This window comes from Rhea americana, unplaced genomic scaffold (genome assembly GCF_003343005.1).
Source record: "Rhea americana isolate MKP2758 unplaced genomic scaffold, rheAme1 scaffold_488, whole genome shotgun sequence".
Lineage (NCBI taxonomy): Eukaryota > Metazoa > Chordata > Aves > Rheiformes > Rheidae > Rhea > Rhea americana.
The window spans coordinates 6,762-25,519 of NW_028186632.1; the positions used below are offsets into that span (position 1 = coordinate 6,762).

The window sequence follows — 18,758 nt, forward strand, 5'->3', positions numbered from 1 at the left end:
GGGGGGAGGACGGGGAAAAGGGGAAGGGGGAGAAAAACAACCCACCCGCGCGGCAGCCCGACCCATCCCGTACCCCTAATGTACGTCGCTTAAACCGGTCAGACTCTACCGCCGGCCCCACTGCACCGCTCACCGGTCGAGTAGGGATCGGGCTTATGGTGCCGGGGCGACGGGTGGTGCTGGATGACTTGCTGGGGCTTCGCCGGCTGCGGCGGGGGCTGCGGCTGGGGCTGCGGCGGGGGCGGGTGCTGCTGCGGCGGGGGTTGCGGCTGGGGCATGTGGGGAGGGAAGGGCAGGGGCTGCATGTGCATGGGCCGCTGCTGGGGCGGGTGCTGCAGCTGGGGCACGGCGGGATGCGCCGGCGGCTGCAGGGGCGCCGGCGGCTGCGACTGGACCTTCACTGAAGGGAGAAGCGGAGTCTGCGGCTGCACTTTCTGCAGCTGCTGCAGGTAGATCTGCATCTGGCTGGCGCTCAGAGGCAGGCTGTGGTGAGGCGCCGGCGGGTCCTCGTCCTCCAGCAGCACCTGGGGCGGCTGGGGCAGCGGCGGCTGCGGGAGCAGGGGCTGCTGGCTCAGGGCGGGCGAGACGGCCGGCGGACGCGGCGCCTTCGGGGGCAGCGCGGCGGCTCGGTTGCTGGGCCTCGAGGGCTGCTGCGGCAGAGCGTTGTGCAAAGCTGGCGAGAGAGGCAAAGGAGACGGTGAAACTGCAGCCCTGGCAAGAAGGCGGCAGCCGCTGCTGCCTTGCAATTCCCTCCCACCCACGGCAGCACCCACGCCGGGGCGTCAAAGCCCCCGGCGGCGACGGCCACGGCGCGGCTTCGGCGGGGGGCTCACCTGGCGGCGAGACCACGGCGTGTTGGTTGAGGTGGGGAGGAGTGCTGTGCTCGGGCGCCTGGGGCAGGTGGGGCGGCAGCTCCGGCTGGGGTAGGTGCAGGATGGGCTGGGCGAAATGCGTCATGGTGTCGAACATGGTGCCCGGGAGCGGGTGCTCCAGCACGGGCACTTGGGCGGGCACGAAAGGCGGCGGCGGCGGCGAGGACTTGAGCGCCGGGGGTGGCGGCGGCGGCGCTTGCGGCGGCACGGGCGCCGCCGGCGGTTGGGGCTGCAGCGGTTGCAACTGCTGCGGCGGCTGTTGCGGCGCCGACGGCGGCGGCTGTTGCTGCTGCGGCGGCGGCTGCTGCTGCGGCGGCTGTTGCGGCGGCGGCTGCTGCTGCGGCGGCGGCTGCTGCTGCTGCACCTGCTGATGGTGGTGATGGTGATGCTGAGGAAGAGCAAACGGCGCCCGTTACCGCCACGGCAGCTCGGCGGGCTCGCGAGCCCCTCCGCCCCCGTTCCCCGGCACGTCCCCGCTTCCTACCTTTTTGGGTTCCCGCCCGGAATGCCCCTTCTTCTTGGCTTTCGGCGCCAGCTCTGCAAAGACAAGAGGCAACAGAGCAAACGTTAGCGGCCGCCCGGCGCCCACAACGTTCCTTCCCCCGCCGGCGCCGAAAACGATGCCGCTTTCACGCCTCGCCCAAGGGACAAGGCGCTGGCGAAGCCCGGAGCCGGGACGGCGGCGCCGGCGCCGAGCGAGAACGTTTCCTGCCCCCGGCCTCAGGCCGACGTCGCGCTTCCAACAGCCTTTAAAAACAAAAGCAGCAGCAACAACAACAAAAAAAAAGCCATCGCAGGCCCCGCTCGGAGCGGTAAAGAGGAGCGCGAGGGACTTGGCAAAGAAACCCGACGTTCAAAATAAACAAGCAAATAAATAAATAAACCCGGCCGCCCTGCCGAGCCCAAAGCCCCGCGGGTCGGCGTCCTGCGCCAGCTCCCTTTCGCCGCCAAGATTATTTTTAAGGCACGAGCTAAGTTTGGGGACGCCCGGCAAGTTCCCAGGCTTTCTCCTCTGCCAAGAAGCGGCGGAGCGGCGAAACCGCGCCGTCCCATAGCGGGCCCCCTCCCTTCTACCCCTCCCAAATAAAAATTCCTCCGCGGCAAATCCCAGGCGACGAGCCATCGTTATTTCAAGCGCGCTCCGGGCAGCGAAAAGGGGCGTTTGGAGGCGGCGGCCCCTCGGCGAACGGCTCGAAACGCGGAGCCCGCTCCGCTCACGTTCCTCCGGCCGGGAAAACAAAAATATTCCCGTGGATGGCGTCAGGCGGGAAAGCAGGCGAGAGCTGCTCCGGCGAGGCTCCGCCGATTCCCGAGGCTCGGCGGAGCCCAGCCTAATTGCAATTAAATATCCCAGTCGCCGCAAGCGTTTCGCCCCTCTTGCTTCCGCTCCGCCGCGTGTCCAAAACCGACCGCGAGCACGCGGCGGGCTTGAACCTCCCGCAGAGCAACGCTTGCAGGTCCGGCAGCCGTGAAAAGATTTCCCCCGAATTTCCCCCAAAATTATACTGGCGTCCTGGCTCTGCTTTTTTTTTTTTTTTCTTATCAAGGGAAATGGCCCCATCTCAGCAGTTTGCAAAGGCCCCAAAACGGCTCCGGATGAGCCGCGTGAAGCCACAAATAAGGTAAAAAAAAAGCCGGGGAAGTTTGGAGCTGCGAGTCGTGGGAGAAATGCTTGGAATAGCGGCTCCGGCGGCAAAGCCAAAGTAAAGCTCCAAGGTCCCGCCGGGGTCAAGGCTGGAGTTTTTCAAGACTTGGGAAAGGGGGGAAAAAAAAACAACAACAAAAAAAAAAACCCAAAGCAAGCAGAATGTGAGTTAAGGCGAGATTTTAACGGCATTTTTCCCTCCCGGGGTGTGCGGCGGCTTTTCCTAACCAAAGGTGACTTTCTGCAGCTGATAAAAGTGAAGTGAAACGAGCATTTACCCCGGGCAGGGAGGAGGGGAATAAAAAACACGGTTGGAGAGAACAGCGGTTCCAGCTTCCAGCCGCTGCAAAAACTACGGCAGCGAATCTGCCAGCAAATATTTGCTTGCAAGCGGAAAAAACTCTTCGATTCCGATGGGAAAAGCCCCTCGACGAAGCCTCGAGCGTGGCTGGAGGAAAGCGGGCGGCCGGCGCCGCCGGCGGACGAGAAAGTGAGAAAAAGGGAATTATCACGGCTTCGAGGACGGAGACGGCGTCGGGCTCCCACCGCGCTCAGCCGCCTTCTCCGTTCGCCCGCTGCAAAGTCCCTCAAAGCCGTGGGGAAGCAAAAAAAAAAAAAAAAACACTCTACGGTGTTTCTCTTTCCCCCTCCTCCCCGGTGAATTTTTTTCACCCTAAATATCCTCACTCCCACCCACGCTCACCCGGAATAGCAGAAGGATACAAGACCGTTAGGCTAGTGGCAAATCTCGGCGGTAAATTATTTGCTTAAAACTATGATTCTGGGATAATATAGAAGATGCGTTTCTCCGCAGTGAGCCCAACACTTTTCATTTTTGCTCTTTGGAAGAAAAGAATATAAAACGTATGCAGTTCCTCGGGCGGTTTTGCAAAAGGCAGATAGTGGTTATGGTATTGTTAAAGCCAAAGAAAGAAAAAGAAAAAAAAAAAAACGCAGGTAAAAGGCAAGAAATCAAACAGCTCTGCAGAGAGGAATTCCGTGCAGCAGAGCAAACGCTAACCTAAATAAAACGGGATCAAAAAAAACAGGCACAAAACAGCCCGTTCCTCGTCAAGATTCCTTCCAGTGCTGCCTGAGCGACTGCCAGATTTACTGCAGAGCCCCGCCAAGACCCTCAAAAATCATGGGGGAGCCGCCAAGCCCTGCGAAAAGCCCCCCAAAATCGTGGGGAAGCTGCAGAGCCCCATGAAAAGCTCCCTAAAATCATGGGAAAGGCGGAAATCATGGAAAAGCCCCCTCCATCCCCAAAAAAGAGCGTAAGACCCTGCCCTCGTCCCGTCCCAACGACACTCAGCCGGGGGAACGTGCGGCTCGGCCGTCCCACGCGTTTACAGCGGACACGGAAGGCGGGGAAAGGAAAAACCCGGAGCTCCTCACATTGAAAAAAAAAAATCACTAAAATAAAATAACGCGTCGAGCAAATCGAGAGCATCTCCGGCACCGGGAGCAAGCCGCATCTGCGTGCAAGGCAGGGAGCTTAAAACCACAGGCGTTTTATCTCCGTGCCAAGCAAACCGCCTTTTCCCGTACTCAACCGTGGATAAAAAGCTGCAATTCCTAAAGGTGAACTCTCCCTACAGAGCAATTTTGGAAGAAAAGCAAAATCGGGGTCCTCCGAAACCGTCCGTCAAACCAAAGTTAAGGTTTTCAGGGCTTTGCCATCGTTCTCGCGGCCCCACGATTCCTCCTTTTCCGGGAATTCCCAGGGAACAGCTCAAGTTGGAAAAGCCGAGAACGTAGCAGAGAAAACTGAAACGCGTTGAGAGAAAGTGGATCAAAAGCAACATTATCGCCGCTTTAAAACTGCGAGCGGCCGTCGGTTGGGCCAAAGCTGCAGGGTGATGAGTTTAATCAGCTTTTGTTTGCAGCGACGTTACGGTCAAACCCGTTTTCTTCATCCCAGGAGCAAAGATTTACAGTCTGCTTTTTGGGCAGCATTTGGCTAGGGAACGGGTATTCTGCAATCATTTCAGTTCCTTCTAAAAAACACCAATTTTGGCGTTTGCAGCTTGGCGAAGTTAACGCCGCGCGCCGCCGCGGCCCGGATCGAAACCGGGACGGACGGCGGCTCGCGAAACGCGGACGCGTCGCCGCGACGCTAGGGAGAGTCGTAGGGCGCGAAAACCAAGCGAGGGGCTCGGAGGGATGGCGCTGCCCTTCCCAAAATCCGCGCGTGCCTGCGAAGAGGCGCGGAGGGGAGAAAGAGCAGAGAACGGGTGATTTTTGTTGGGGAAAAAAAAGCTTTTCACAGAAGCCTTGGAAGGTCCAAATCTTTGTTGGCTCTTTGAGATTAAAACGGGAAAGCAGAAAATAAACTAGTTGCCCCTAACTGATCAAACCCGAGTTCCTTAGGGGGAAAAAAAAACAGATTTCTAATAAAAAGGCATAAAGCAGGCAAAAGCATGCAACCTCTGCATGTCATGCTGCCAGACAGCACGCCGCGGAGCGATCCCGGGCAAACACATCCGTAAAACCAGGAGCGTTTACGGGAAGCGACAAAGCCTGGCTGCTGCTTCGCTGATCGGAAAACGCCACGCGGGGAACGCTGGCGAGTGGTTTCATAGGCAAGAGCAAGGCTTCACGAGAACATGAGGGCGAACTCATCGAAGGCCAAATCACGCAAGGCCGAGGTCGGTACTCGCGAAAAACCGAATGGCTACGCGGAGCAGACGCCGCCCCGCAAGGTTCTCCTACTTTTTCCAAGAAATTCTTGCCCAGTGCCTTAAAAAGAAGGAAAAGAAAAGGTTTTATACGCCAATGCACATCTCAGCTTTTCCCCACCACGCTGCTCTGGCGGTTCCCGGTGAGAACGCTGCAGACCTTCTCTGAGGAAAACACAGCAGCTTGCTAAAAACACAGATCTAGGTCATTAGGCAGACAAAGAGATACGTCGGCACGTGTCCGAGTTTGGCTCCCGCGCCCAACTTAAGGAAAGGAAAGTTCAGGAAAAGAACCTCTCGCAGTGCCCGTGAAATGCCAGAGACAACACCGCTACCGCCAAGCTGCATGCAGAGAGGGCCCAAACCGGGCCAAGGTGCAGCAGCTACGCCGGGTGCACGGTTGGAATTACAAAGACAAAAAAAAATTAAAGACCAAGCCGGTAATGAAAACATATTTATTTATACAGAAAACAGGTAAAGGACTGAGTCTTTAAATAAGCCGCATCTAACCTGTTTCTGAATCTTCGCTGTCGGAGGAGCTGGACTCGCTGGTGCTCTCCGATTCTGAGGAGGAGAACCCCTTCATTTTAGAGGAACCAGCAATTACGTCCACTTTCTCTGCTGCAACAAGATAACAGGACATCATCAACGGACATCAAAAACTAAGCCGGCGTCTTACCTCGGGCTCTGTGCCCTCCTCCCCTACCAACGCCACGTCCAGGAGCGGACCGGAGGCCGTGCGGACGCAGCACTCGCCAATGCAAGCCCACTGATGCACAAACCCTTCTCCCAATCTCTGCCCTTCTTCCCAACGCTGATGTGTACCAGCTAGGCCACAAATAGGGCTGAAAATTCACTTTTTAGCCTCATTATTTCTTAGCTCCATCAGCTTCCTGGTTCAGCTCGGCATTTGAGGCAGTGAAATAGTAGGGAACTGCCTTTTTTCTTTTTTAAAGGCAGAATAAATGTAATAGGTCTAAACTAGAATAAAAATGTGCAGCTATGGCCCAAGAGCTGCTAAGGCCACTAGCACTGTCATACCTTTTCATGACTTGCTGAACTAAACTGAAATTGGGATCTTTTACTCAGGTGTATAAGCATAAAAACTTGTTAGAGTTGCCCAGGCTTGTTTCCCATTTAGATTTATCCTGTGCAGTAACCATTAAAGCTTGGCCAACGGGCAGCGCAGAGGTTCCTCTCAAATCCCTATTCGCTGCCTCATCGTTCAGGGAAAGATATCATATAGGTAAAAAAAAAAAAATGCTTATCGGTTCTTTGCTCACAAATTATATTAATATATATACTAAAAAGTGGCAAAAAAAAAAAAAACTTCTAATTCCCAAAGCCTGTGGAGAGGAAGGACCACGTAGCGAGTCTCTCAGCCCGGAGCCCACAAAACTCAAACGCAAACCCTCACGCAGCGGCATCCCAGGTTGGTGCGGAAGCACTTTGTGGGCGAGCGAAACCATCTTTCCCCTCTGCCGCCTCGCCGCCGGATTAAAGCCCAGCAGCAGGATTTAATACGCACGCGGCTGGGTCATGAAAGTGTTTTGCTAGACAAGGAGGAGCTGTGAAATCCTCTCTGGCCCTGAACGAGGATATAAAACAGCTAAAATATTGCTACGTGCCCCCTATCCCTTTCCACGTGCTGGGAATAGAGCACCGGAACACGTGGAAAGCTGCTTCGAGGATGAACGGTACCTTGAGGTTTCCGCTTCTTCCGTAAACATGACGTTACATATCTCTCCAGCTCCCGTAACGTGGATGGTTTTAGCGTCTCAAAGTCAATCTCAATCTCATCTGGATTGGAGTTTTTAAGTGAGGGTTCTCTCGACTGGATGATATGGACAACTCGGCCCAGTTTTTCACCAGGGAGTTTATTAATGTCCAGGCTCAGCTGCCTCTTCTCCTCATAGGACATGGGCTTGCACTTCTCCTCCTCCTCAGACTCGTAGGCTGGAGGGGGCTTGCTGTTCTTCACCGTCACAGGCTCCTTCTTGCTACTTAAGAATAATTATAAAGAGATTATTACAGTAGCTGCTCAGTTCTCGTGTCTCAAACGTTAACGCCGCCACTGCCGTATTTCAGAAACTGCTGCTACCACGGAGAGAGTAACCTGGGCGCCCGGTGCGAAGCGGCAGCAGCTAGAGGTAGGGGCAAGGGAGGCAACACCCAGCACGCGTGAAGAACGTCCGCAAGAAGGAAAAACAGCTCGGCCTGGCTTTAGCATCGTGGCTGCGCTCTGAGCATTTCAAAACCGCCTGGCAAGAACAGCCGTAGCTGTGCTTGCAAGTTTATCCGAGGGAGAGAGAAAAACAAAACAACAAAAAAAAACCCTCGCAGTCTCAAGCGGATTCGAAGCCCACCCGTGCTAACGCACTTAACGTTTAAGTGATGTGGTGAGGCCCGGGGACAGAGGCGAGCTCCGAGGAGATCTCGCTGCAGGTTTGCGCCGCTCGCTTCCCCTGTCCTTAATTCTGTCTCATCACAGCTAAATAGGCCAAGCAACTGCTTTTTGCCTTGGAGTTAAGCACTAAAATGCTACAGCCCCTTCAAGCGAGCAGCCGGCGAGCAGCCGACACTCAGTTCTCAGCATCTTACCTCCTAATTCAAGACCTGAAGCTCTGAGAAAAGGAAGGGGTAAAAGAAATAGCGAACGCAACGGGGACAGGGCTGACCTGGAGGTACTGCTGTTGCTGTTACTTTTCTTAGTCTTCTTGGACGGTGGCTCCTTGGCTTTGCTTTTCTTGCTGTCTTCCAGTTCCTCCTTCTTTTTGTGCTTCTCCTTCTTCTTTTCCTTCTTGTCTTTCTCCTTTTTCTTTGGTTTGTTCTGCTGGGGCTGTGACAGGGCTGCAAGCTGTTCATGCACTGCTTTAAGCTGAGAGGCAGACATACAAAGATCAAGATACTTTTGCCCAGCACCTCCTCCTCTTCCATATTAATTACCTTTCTCTCTGATGCTTTTCTCCTTTTATTTTTTTGTACTACCTATGCTTTCTTATCTGTTAATATTAGGCCTGTTTTTCCAGCTTTTCCGCATACCGTGACTTTTTGGGTATTTAAGTGTCTGGACCAAACTCTTCATAAAAGAGTTTGGCACTGTACTTCTCCCCGTTAATTGCAGAAGGAGGCTGCTCGCTTCCTCAGCACCAGTCATGCTTTACTTACTAGTACTAACAACGTCATGAGCTGGAAGGCCACAGGGGGCTCGGAAGCGAGGCTCCACATTCTTGAATTCTTGTGATTATGGAACATTTTGGGTGTCCTAAATGAGTCTGGAAGGACCATTCTGGAAAGCACCAATCCCTTAGTGCTCTGCTAGCCCTTTACGACTGAAGGTTTTATAGCGCTTTACAGCTGACGCTCATTATTTTTACAACGAGGCTTTGAGCCAAATAGAGCAAATTGCCCAAGGCCCTCGAGCGTGAGACCAATCCCTCAAGACGGACACGTTACCTGTTCCTGGAGTTCTGCTAACCGCTGAGCTCGCTCTTCCTCGGAGTCATCCGACGAGCTGTCGCTGTCGGACGAGCTATCGCTGCTGCTATCGCTAGACGAAGGGGGAGCCACCTTGGTCGGAGGTGGCACCACCACGGGAGAAGAGGCCGGAATCACAGGTTCTTCTGGTTCGTCTGGCATTTTAGCAAAGCGCATCTCAAACACGTCCTGCAAATACATTGGAAAAATAACGCAGGGTTTGGCAGGGGAGCTACACTACAAACTTTGATTCTCTCTCCAGGGTGTTCCCCGAATACCTGTGGTTGCCATTCGAGCAATCAAAACGCACGCGCAAGACCACGTTTCGCAGACAAGGCAATTTCCTTCACGCTCTACGTCTGTTTGGAGCTTTGACCACATCCAAAACAGTTTGAGGGGAAAGTTTAGAGACAGGAAAGGTAAGGCTGGTTTAAAGGCTGCATTTTTGACCTAAATAAGAAGCAAATGGCTTGCACATTCTGAGGGTTTCTATATCTGTTTCAGCAGTGTGCTCGCAGACACCTCAAAACAGGTCTTTCGAACACAGCCTGCAATTTATTCTCCTTTTCAGCCTCGACGCAGGCCGGAGCTTCCAAAGGAAATCGCCGCTGGCCTTTATCCTACTGGCATCGGGAAAACAAAAACCACCTCGGTTGCATGCAAACGCTTGTGCAAGCCGTTTCAAATTACCCTCAAGGGTGAGTCAGGGCACAAAAGTGGCTTAATTCCACAGTTATCCCACACATGAGAGTGAACTTTTACCCAAGCCTCGTATTAACATCCACTTTAGTTTAAACCTAAGATGAGCCAGATAGATAAGGAGCGAAAAAACCCACCATCAAGGATGAGACACCCGAGCTCATTTCACACCAAGCCTTACTCTCCTTGCAACCAGTCCAGCAAAACAACCGGAGGGGGAGGAAAAAAAGATGATTTTGCCCCCGAACAGGCAGGCTTTCCTCTCCGAGGAACCACCTTGTTCATCCTAATCCCCTTGTGCTGGGAGAAATGCTTGGGGGGGGGGGAGAAAAGTGCAATTTGTTCAGGCTGCTTGCTTCCTAAGAGGCCAGCGAGACGCTAAAACGGGCTCCGCTCGGCTGCTTTGAGTTGTTTAAAAAAATCAGGCAGTTGAGCCGGAGCTTAGCTCGTCACTCCGGGCTCTTTTTAAGAGTCAACACAGAGATGAGGAAGGTCCAGAGGGCGGTGCAGGTGGATCTTAAAGACAGGGCGAACCGCTGCCCTGGCCGTTCCCAGCGCTTTCGCCCGACCGCGACGGGGGCCTCGGCGGTGTGAAAAAGCATCTGCTGCCTCTCCCAGCTGCTCGCTGGCATCCCTGCAGGCTCCGTGGAGAATCGGGACCGCGGGAACGCTCTCCTCCTCCTCCTCGGTTTTGCACGGAGTGACGCTAGAGCGGGTGAGAGCAGCCAGGGGAGGGAGAGATTGGAGCAGCGACGGGAACACGGGGGTGTTTTTTTTTCCCCCGCTGCAGCCAAATTACGGATGGAGACTCAGCCGAAAATGGGGCTAAGAGCAACGGGATTCCTCAGCGGGATTTTGACGTTTAACTGCTGCTCCACTCCAGTCAGCTGCACGTAGAAAGGCAACGACAGAGCACAACTATATGTACAAAGGACTAGGAAAAACCAGCAAGCGATTGCGGGCAGCGACAGCCCCACCTGCTCCTGCCAAAGATGAGACAAGTTTTTCGCATCAGTCTTTGCAAAACTAATTCTCTGCCTCTCTGCAAGCTCTCAGAAGATAAACCAGACTTTCTCCTTCTGCCCGAAGGTCCAACGCTCATATAGTTGTTATTTATTTTTGCATGCCAGCTTGGATTTTCCATGTGCTGGGCGTGCGGCTCGGTGCAGGCATGGCCTGCAGACTGTAAATATTAACTGCACGCTGATGCGTATGTATTTACATAACTTCTTCAGAAGCGCTCAGCAAGTGAAAAAAACCCCGCGGTATCAAAACGCAGCGTTAAGCCCAAGCTAATTTGAAGCAGGCAGCGCAGTAACTCAGTCGTCTCGCCAAGCAGCGTTAGGTGCTGCGTGAAAAGCGTTCGTCCGAGGAACGGGCGACGCCTTGGCGCGAGTTTCTCAACAAGGACCGCAGCGTCCGTAGGGTTTTTCCCGACGTCGGCATGTTCCTGAGCCGCTTACGTCCTTCCCTCCTCCTCAAATTAGCGCAGCTGGAGCCCCGCTAGGTTGCTTTTCTCCTTTGAACTCTCTGCGCCTTTGCTCTTCGTTTGTTAAACGGGATAATGTAACATCTGGTGGCCTGTCCTCAGCTTGTCCTGTCCAGATCATCTGATGCTGTACATATATGTAATAAAGAGGTGACCTTCAGTGTATTTAAGGTTCAGACTGGTTCCTAACAGGAAAACTAGCAGCATCGAGGTCCCCAAAGTCCTAAGGAAGGCGGCGCAAGCGTGATTTTACTGTGCAATCTGCCTCTTCGAGAAGCGACTCCAAGCTGAAACGCTGGAGATCCAAAAGGCGTCCTTCCAGCGGTAAAGCCCTAACAGCCCCCGCAAAGGAGAGAGCTTTTGGCAGAGTTATCTCCAAGGGGAACACAAAACCGTTTCCAGAACGGCCAGATAACTCATTGAGCCGTGAGCGGGACTAGCTCTTGAGAAACATGGTGCGTTCGTGGTGTCTAACTCACCGCCCCGGGTCCCAACTTGAATTTGCCGCCTTGTTTCGAAATCTGGATGAGCTGCCATGAGCCTCCCTCACTTTTTGGTTTCTTTGCAGTCGAAAGGAGCTTTCAAGGCATTGCAGAAAAGCAACAGAGAGGTGCTATCGCTGTTTCGCAGGGTGGTCAGCAGGAGAGCGTTGCCGTTTTGGCCCCTATCCATCCACTGGAGACGCCGCCGTCGCCACCCTGAGTTGTTACAGCCGAATACACCAAGGATGATTCCTCCGACTCCTCGTTAAAATAGATCCTTTTCTTTTAACTGGGTGGCAGACAAGGAAGGGGACTCTGAACTCCAACACGCTGAGCAAAACATCACTGGTTTTAGGCAGTATCATGGGAAAAAAATGCGTGTTTAAGCCCATTTTGTTGGGACTAGGGCTCTTGATGCACAGCCACGCAAAGAGGGTGAAAGATATTAAGCCGAGCAAGGGCAAGCGCCTAAAGTAAAGGGCTCCAACACACAGAATATGAAAACTGGCTTTATAAACGGACAAAAAAGACGTTTTCCCAATCCGCTGTTGACGCACGTCCGCGGGGCTTCCGTGCCACGTTCGAAGAGCCCGTTTTCCATCTTCGCGTTGGGAAGCAAGCTTCCGGAGCGGCTCCACGCAGCGATGCATTCCCAAGTCTGTTTGCAGCACTGACGTCCCCAAGGGAAATTGCGATTGCACTGAAAGCTAGACCAAAATAAGAAAAAGTAGCTGGGGAAAAGGGCAAGCGTCATCTTTTCCAGGCACCAACTTACCGCAGAACCCAGTGCAAAAAAAAAAGGAAAAAAAGAATTAGTAAGCCTGCTGAAGGCTACTAATTCCACGTTCAGAGCAAGCGGAAACACATATTTACACAGCCTCTATTCAAACCCGAGCAGTGTTTTTGTAAAAGCGTCAAGAGAAACTATCAGCACCCTGAAAATTTTGATGTTTCCCGGAGGAAAACGCCGTAGGAGTTGTTCCTTTCGGTACGCATCGCTCTCGCAGCTCAGACCTGCGCCCTGCATTTGCTGCCACTCAGATCCCTGCAACGTTTTTTTTTTTGCACCTTCACTTTGCACACCAATGTCCAACTCCGCGTCTTCCACCCTCACATCTCGACCCAAGCAAAACAGCTGGGAGTATTTTCATGAGCTGCTATTGCCCTCTAGAAATGAGTTGCTTCACTTCAGCAGAAGGGGAAGCAATCCTGGGCAGAGTTTTTCATGCGAAGTCGGCAGTTGCCGATCCGCTCCGTTACAGCGGAGAGCTTTGCTTCCCGATGAAGACAAAACAAAATATTGCTCTGGTTTGAGACGTGCAAATATCTTGGTTCTGCAAACTCGTCAGAAGTTACTCTCGGTCACACAAACTCTCTTCTCATTACAGGCAACTGCAACACCCAGGAGCTTTCAGAAACTTGTTTTACAGAAAATCCAGAAGCGTTTTTCTCCTGTTTCTCCTTTAGAAACGCATCGCTCTACTGGTTACAAATCCAGCCCCAGGGCTATTAATGTCTAGTTTAGCCTTTGTTTTTTTGAGTCAAATGTCCTTGAATTAATAGTTTCTCCCCAGCTCGCTGGTGTTTTCTGATGTAAATCAGATCCTTTCCTTGCTTTCCTTTCTGAAGGTGAAAAGCAAGCCACGCTGGTTTAATTCTGCTTTCCTAGAGCCGCAGCCCCAAAGCCTTGTCATTCAAATAGCCCTTCTGCTCCGTTCGGCTTGAGTTCATCTTTTCTTGAGCCCAGAAAAGAACTGTAAAACTTAACTGTAAAGCAAAAGAAGCTGAAAAAAAGAAAAAATCCTCACGTTGGTACTGGGCTGCCTCTGCACGCATGCTCGCTCCGTGCAAGGCTGCTGCTCCCAGCCGACACCGCTCTGCATCTTAAAAAGAAGCGAGCGGGGGGCTTTACGCCTGCGCAAGCTGAGGCCGTCGTCCAAGCGAGCCCCGCAGCAAGGCGCTGTCCTCTGTGGGCGACAAACCAGCCGAGCCCTTACGGATCGGGCATCCCGTAAAATCCAGACCTGGCGCCAACCCGAACGAGACCCGAGGGCATCCCGCATCCCTTCCTCGCAGCCGAGGCACCCACGGAGACTCCTCTCCGCTGCCTCGCGCTCGCTCCCGCGCAGGGCTGAGGCACTTAACTCCGACTCCTCCTGCCAGCGCAACCACAATTGACAAGGCTGGAAGTTATTAAAGTGCCACCGAGGCTCAATACGACAGGCAGGCTTATTTCTTTCCAAAATGGCAATAGCAGCCACAATCCTCCGAAGGCAAAAAGAGGAAAAGCCAGGAGAAATCAGCACTGAAGTGAAACGACCACCTAGAAACACAGATAGGGAGAATCGCCGAGTCTCGATGAAGAGTCATTTGCTTTGTACGAAACGGTCGGGCCCAGCAAACAAATGCAGGTGGGCAGGCAGCTCCTTGCAAAGCTCCTTTTGACAGTGCTTCTCCGGTGCTGCTAAAAGATGCTTGAATATATTCCCCCAAAAACTCAAAGATCCACTTGGAATGAAGTTCTTCTTGCCGTTGGGAGCCTGCTTCTGCCAGGCGACGAGGGGCAGAGCGCTCTGAACTAAGGAGAAACAAGGGGACTGAGTTGCTGTTGCTGTTGGAAATACCAAAGTTTCTGTAGTTCTGTATGTGGGAAACACGTGTAGCTTATTTACCAGCTAAATCATTAATTACAAACCCTTCCCACGGTGCCAGAACAAGCGGAGAGCACAGAACTTCACTGCAAGAACGACAAAAAAGATAACCAGAATGACAACATGTAGCAGGGGATAAAATAATTATTTTCTCTCTCGGTATTTTCAGGAGGCAAGAAGGTATTTGAAAGCCTCACTTTTCTTTCCCTTATCAAAAAGATTAGAAGACGAGAAAGACGCTGTTACACAAAATAGAGCAGCTGATTTAGCCTGCGCCGTCTGTTGCTTCCACAGTGATACGACAGAAGCAGGTTTTTTACCGCTACCTACCAGGCTGCTTATTTTTAATAGTATTTTAAGACTACGTGGCCCTTCCACTGGAGCAATTAGTAAAGAAAGATGCAGGCGTTCACTGCAAGCAGAAGCGGACAGGAACGAAGCGTTTCCTTACCTGCAGTTTCCGTGCCATCGCGACCACCTCGTGATCGGCAGGGTTGTATTTATAGCAATTGGAAAACATCAATCGCACATCGGCGGCGAATTCCTGAGCATCTCTGTATTCCCGGTTCTCCAGTTTAGACTAGAAAGGAGAGGGGGAAAAAAGAAAAAAGAAAGAAAAACTCACTGCTATTAACAATGCAGAGAAAATAACCCAATCGATTGAACAAATACAGCACTGCGGCACCCACGGAGTCACAGGCCTTCATATGCCCGTGTTCCTCCCCCTACAGCGGAGCAACTCATCTTTGATAAATGAAGGCCTTCAGCTGGCTAACGAAGTAAGGAGTGGACCACCAGGATTCCGTATCTCCACAGTGTATTCAAAAGAGGACTACAGGCCTTTCAGGCCATCTTCACCCTACTCAGGAGATCACCTGAGCTCCAGCTCAGGTCCATCACAACCGAACGGTGACGCTCTACCGGAAGAACGGCGTTCAAGGCCGGCAACGCCACCGCCGAACATCAGCGCTCCTGAACCTTGGCTCCGCGGGACCAGAACCAAGGGGAGCTAAAGCTCCGCAGGCGCTCGACACCGTTTATTAACAGAACGAGACATATCGCTTTGCTCGGCTCGCCTCCTTTGAAGGAAGGTCTCAGCTGTCTGTACTCGTTCTGGAAACGTGGCCTCGTTTGAGGGGGCAAGGTGCAGGGACGAAAGGAGAATCCTTTGCTGAGGGTAGGCAACGAAAGAAGACACCAGTTTCCCTCTCCTGCTTTTTACACTGGCACAGGAGACGTGATTCATCTTGCCCACTTTGCAGTATCTAGTCATCTAGCCTGCCTTTACAGCCAAAATCTGGCATCTGGAGCGCGATTCCCTCTGCCCCGCTCAGATATCCGCACTACGATGAGACAAATCTGCTCTCACGCTCTCTCCTTCAGCCTGGCTATAAAAGGAGCCTGGAGGACAAGCTCGGGTAGAGGTGCCCTTGATGGGTGACCTCCGCTCGGCAAGGCACATGCAGCTAAGAGGAGCTTCCCAAGTCAAGAATTAATCTCGCTCTCTGTCTCTGGGAAAGAGGGCTTGAATTCAAAAACAGGAAAAGGGAGAAGAAAGTTCAGCAGCTGTCCCTGCAACATCTGCCAAGGGTGATCTCAGACTTGCAGCCCTACGCGACTGAGGAGGCCATGCTGACGCCACCAGCAGCGGTTTGGGGGTCATCTGCGAGACAGTAACGCATACGCTGCAGCCAGAGCTGCACAAGACCTGCTACACCTACTGCTTGCTCATCTGCATCGTAACTACGGCTGGCCGGCGCACAGAGAAAGCGTTTGGCACTACAGAAATCCCAGTCCGAAAACTGAGCCTCCACGTCCGACTCCTCCAAGCCATGAGAAAGTGAGCACGGAGGTCCGAAGCCAAGAAGCATCAAGCCCTCTATTTACTAACACTTGTCCGCGCCAGCTGGTGATTCACCTCGGTTTTGGCCTGAAGGAGCTGGAGACGAGGAGGGTCCTGCCTCACCGCCTCGTTCAGCGCTCTGCCTTTCTGCCAGGCTCGCCAAGAGCACAGCTGAACCTCGCACGGTTGCCAGAGGAGTAACATCTGGCCGCCGGCAACTGGAATCGGACTCACCAATTCATTGCACACAGATACGGCGTTTACAGACGGGCTCGTACATATGGCCGTAAGCTACGTTTGAATCAGCGAGCCAAAGCGAAGAACCTAATTACGCAAGGCTGGACCCACAAAGATCCTCTATGCACGGCCTGAAAAGCCTTTTTAGCCGCTGCTCCAAATTGTCACTTCTTCGACAGAACTGAGGGGCAGAGAAAACCTTCAACGTGGCACTGAGTCACCTTTTAGCAAAACAGTTTGTAGGCCGAAACGAAGGAAGAGCTGCAACCTTCCCTTGCTTCATGCAGGCAAAAGACCTGGCATAACCTCAGGAAGAAGTGGGCTGAAGGAGGGGGAAAAGTCTGTTCTTTCCTCTGGTTTATAAACACAGACCTAAGCTGGGTGAATTAGGAGTCAGACTTAAGCTTTTAACAGCTTCAGTAGGCGTTCACGTCATAGCTCTAAAATTACAGATTTCTAAGCAATGAATTAATGTTTCAAGTAAAAACATGTAACTTTTCAGTTACTTTTTAAAAATAAACAGCTCAAACTCTCCACCAGAGGGAACTTAACAGAAGACTGATTTAGACAGCCAGCTTCAGAAACACGGGCCTTTATTTTAAAAGAATAGAAAATGTTTGGTTTTAAATAAAACCCCCTGGTTAGCGTAATTCTGTGCTCACTGAGGCCATCTCCTGGGCTAGGAACATCGAGTAGAGATTTATACAGTAATGGAAAATTTCTATAAAAAGCGTGTAGCAGTCCCTAAGAGCCCTCCTGGAGAGATTGATGGGTTGTTTTTTTTTCCCCAAACGTCACGATAACAGCAGCCCAGGCAAGCAAGAGAAACCAAATGTAGAAAAACCTAAGGCAAAAAGAAACAGCCTGGCAGAGGTCTGAAAACGAGCGGGGAAAGCTTCGCTTTTCCGCGTAGTCCGCTTCCCCCTCAGACCCCAACCTCCCCACCCCACTCCTCATGTGAACCTGAGCTTACTTTGATTGTGCTCAGATCCATGGGATGCTTAATGATATCGCAATAATCATGCAGTCCCAGGGCTTCCACGTCCACAGGTTTGTAGAAGGGCCAGGCATAGGCAGCGTGCTTCTTGGCAAACATTTCTTTGATGATTCCACTGCAGTATTTTAACTGCTCCGACACTTTGCTGCTCTTTTCTACCACATGCTGCTGTGAGTCTGGAACATCCTTCTTTGGAGGCTTCACCGGGCGGCTGCTTTCCCTTCGCGGACCCAGTTTGGTGGACTTGGGTTCGGTGGGCAGGGATGATGATTCATGAATCGGGTCTATCGTTGTTGGCGTGGTGGTGTCTGCTTTCCTCTTCACTCCTTTTTTTGTCTACGATCAAGCAAAGAAATCAACATTACCAAGTCTTCAAGCCATTTGTGGTTTTGCAGCATGACAAGGATTCACCACTGCTGGTGCCTCAGAAGTCTCAGCACAGAGGTAGCGCTGAGGGGTGGGAGTTGAAAGGTTTTTCCCGTTAAGTACTGAGCTCTCTAGAAAAATATACAGGTTGGCTCCATTGTACTGGTAAAGGAGAGCCACTTTAGCAAGTCGAGATCTTTTTTCCTAAGTCACGTAAGGCTCAAATAAGCAAGATCTCAAGAGGACCAACAGGGTTTTTCCATGCAAACATGGGTGGAATTCATCGCGCCTAACTTTAATTGCCTGCGGAGTGCAACCTGCCTTTAGGCGGGTCACCACGGGCTCCCTTTTTCTACTGATTGGGGAGTAAGAACCGTTTTCAGAACACGAGTCTTTTGACTAAATCGTGGCTGTCGCCTTCAAAGGACGACTCCAGTGCCAAAGGAAGGGCGACCACCTGATGCAGGCCCTGCTGACACGATACGCGGTTAGATATTTAACTGCAAATCACTCACCTTCACGGGCTGAGCGGGAGTGGGAATAACAGGAGGGTGAGGCTGCATGGGCTGGGGCGCTGGGGCCGGTGGAGCGGGGGCTTGGGGGGCGGGCGGCGGAGGCGCGGGCGGCTGAGGAGGCACTATCGTCATTACTGGCGTCTGGATGATGAGGTCGGGGGTGACGGAAGGGAAGGAATGAGTCGTCTGCGCAGACTGTAGGTTTTGCGGCGGTGCCGGCGTCTGGGCTGGGGATGATGCTTGGGTCGTGTTCTGTACCGTCGACGAGCCTGGTTTGGATGTAACTGCCAAAATAAAAGAAAGCGAGCGTTGCTTTTCTCTCATCGTGTCTCAGCTTTAACGGGAAAACAATTAATGCTGAGCAGCGACCCCGTGCTCGCTATTTAAATAATATGGCTCCTTAATTAATACTTTGTCCCTCCTGTGCTCGAGCAGCCGGTCAGGGATACCCACTAGCCACGTTCTCCTTAATATTTTTCTAGCTTGCTAGGTGGAATGATGAAGATGGCCAGGACCTAGCTGCACCAAAACTGCTTCAGAAAAAGACCGAGGAGCAGGCCAAAGATATACTACTACTCTCTTTCCTCTATCCTCAGAGTCAGAGCAAAGAGCTGAACGCGTCTTTCGCCGTCTACCCTTTCCGCACTGCTTCTCGACTGCCGTAATCACGGGACAAACCTGGGTAGCTCCTTCCTTCAGAGACAATCTGCTGTCAAGACCAAGAGTTTCTTATTTGCTGGTCACTTAGGTCATTGCAACTGCTACGAAATCTCTCCTGTCAGCTAGAGGGTAAGTTCGTCATTA

The 18,758-nt window shown here is 52.4% G+C and overlaps 1 protein-coding gene across 13 annotated transcripts in view; it reads right to left on the minus strand.

Annotated features, from left to right (window-relative positions):
• Positions 1 to 18,758, minus strand: part of BRD4 (bromodomain containing 4) — a 72,047-nt gene that overhangs the window by 3,869 nt on the left and 49,420 nt on the right. For 10 of the 13 annotated variants that reach the window (XM_085317048.1, XM_085317045.1, XM_085317044.1 and 7 more), the window contains 10 exons: positions 17,955 to 18,238; positions 17,050 to 17,409; positions 14,448 to 14,576; positions 8,655 to 8,864; positions 7,877 to 8,076; positions 6,900 to 7,201; positions 5,709 to 5,819; positions 1,357 to 1,409; positions 834 to 1,260; positions 134 to 673 (listed from right to left, as the gene is read on the minus strand). In XM_085317048.1, coding sequence (XP_085173174.1) covers positions 134 to 673; positions 834 to 1,260; positions 1,357 to 1,409; positions 5,709 to 5,819; positions 6,900 to 7,201; positions 7,877 to 8,076; positions 8,655 to 8,864; positions 14,448 to 14,576; positions 17,050 to 17,409; positions 17,955 to 18,238 — 2,616 coding nt within the window. The remainder of the gene's footprint in view (positions 1 to 133; positions 674 to 833; positions 1,261 to 1,356; positions 1,410 to 5,708; positions 5,820 to 6,899; positions 7,202 to 7,876; positions 8,077 to 8,654; positions 8,865 to 14,447; positions 14,577 to 17,049; positions 17,410 to 17,954; positions 18,239 to 18,758) is intronic. The other 3 variants (XM_085317041.1, XM_085317043.1, XM_085317042.1) reach the window with 3 other exon arrangements.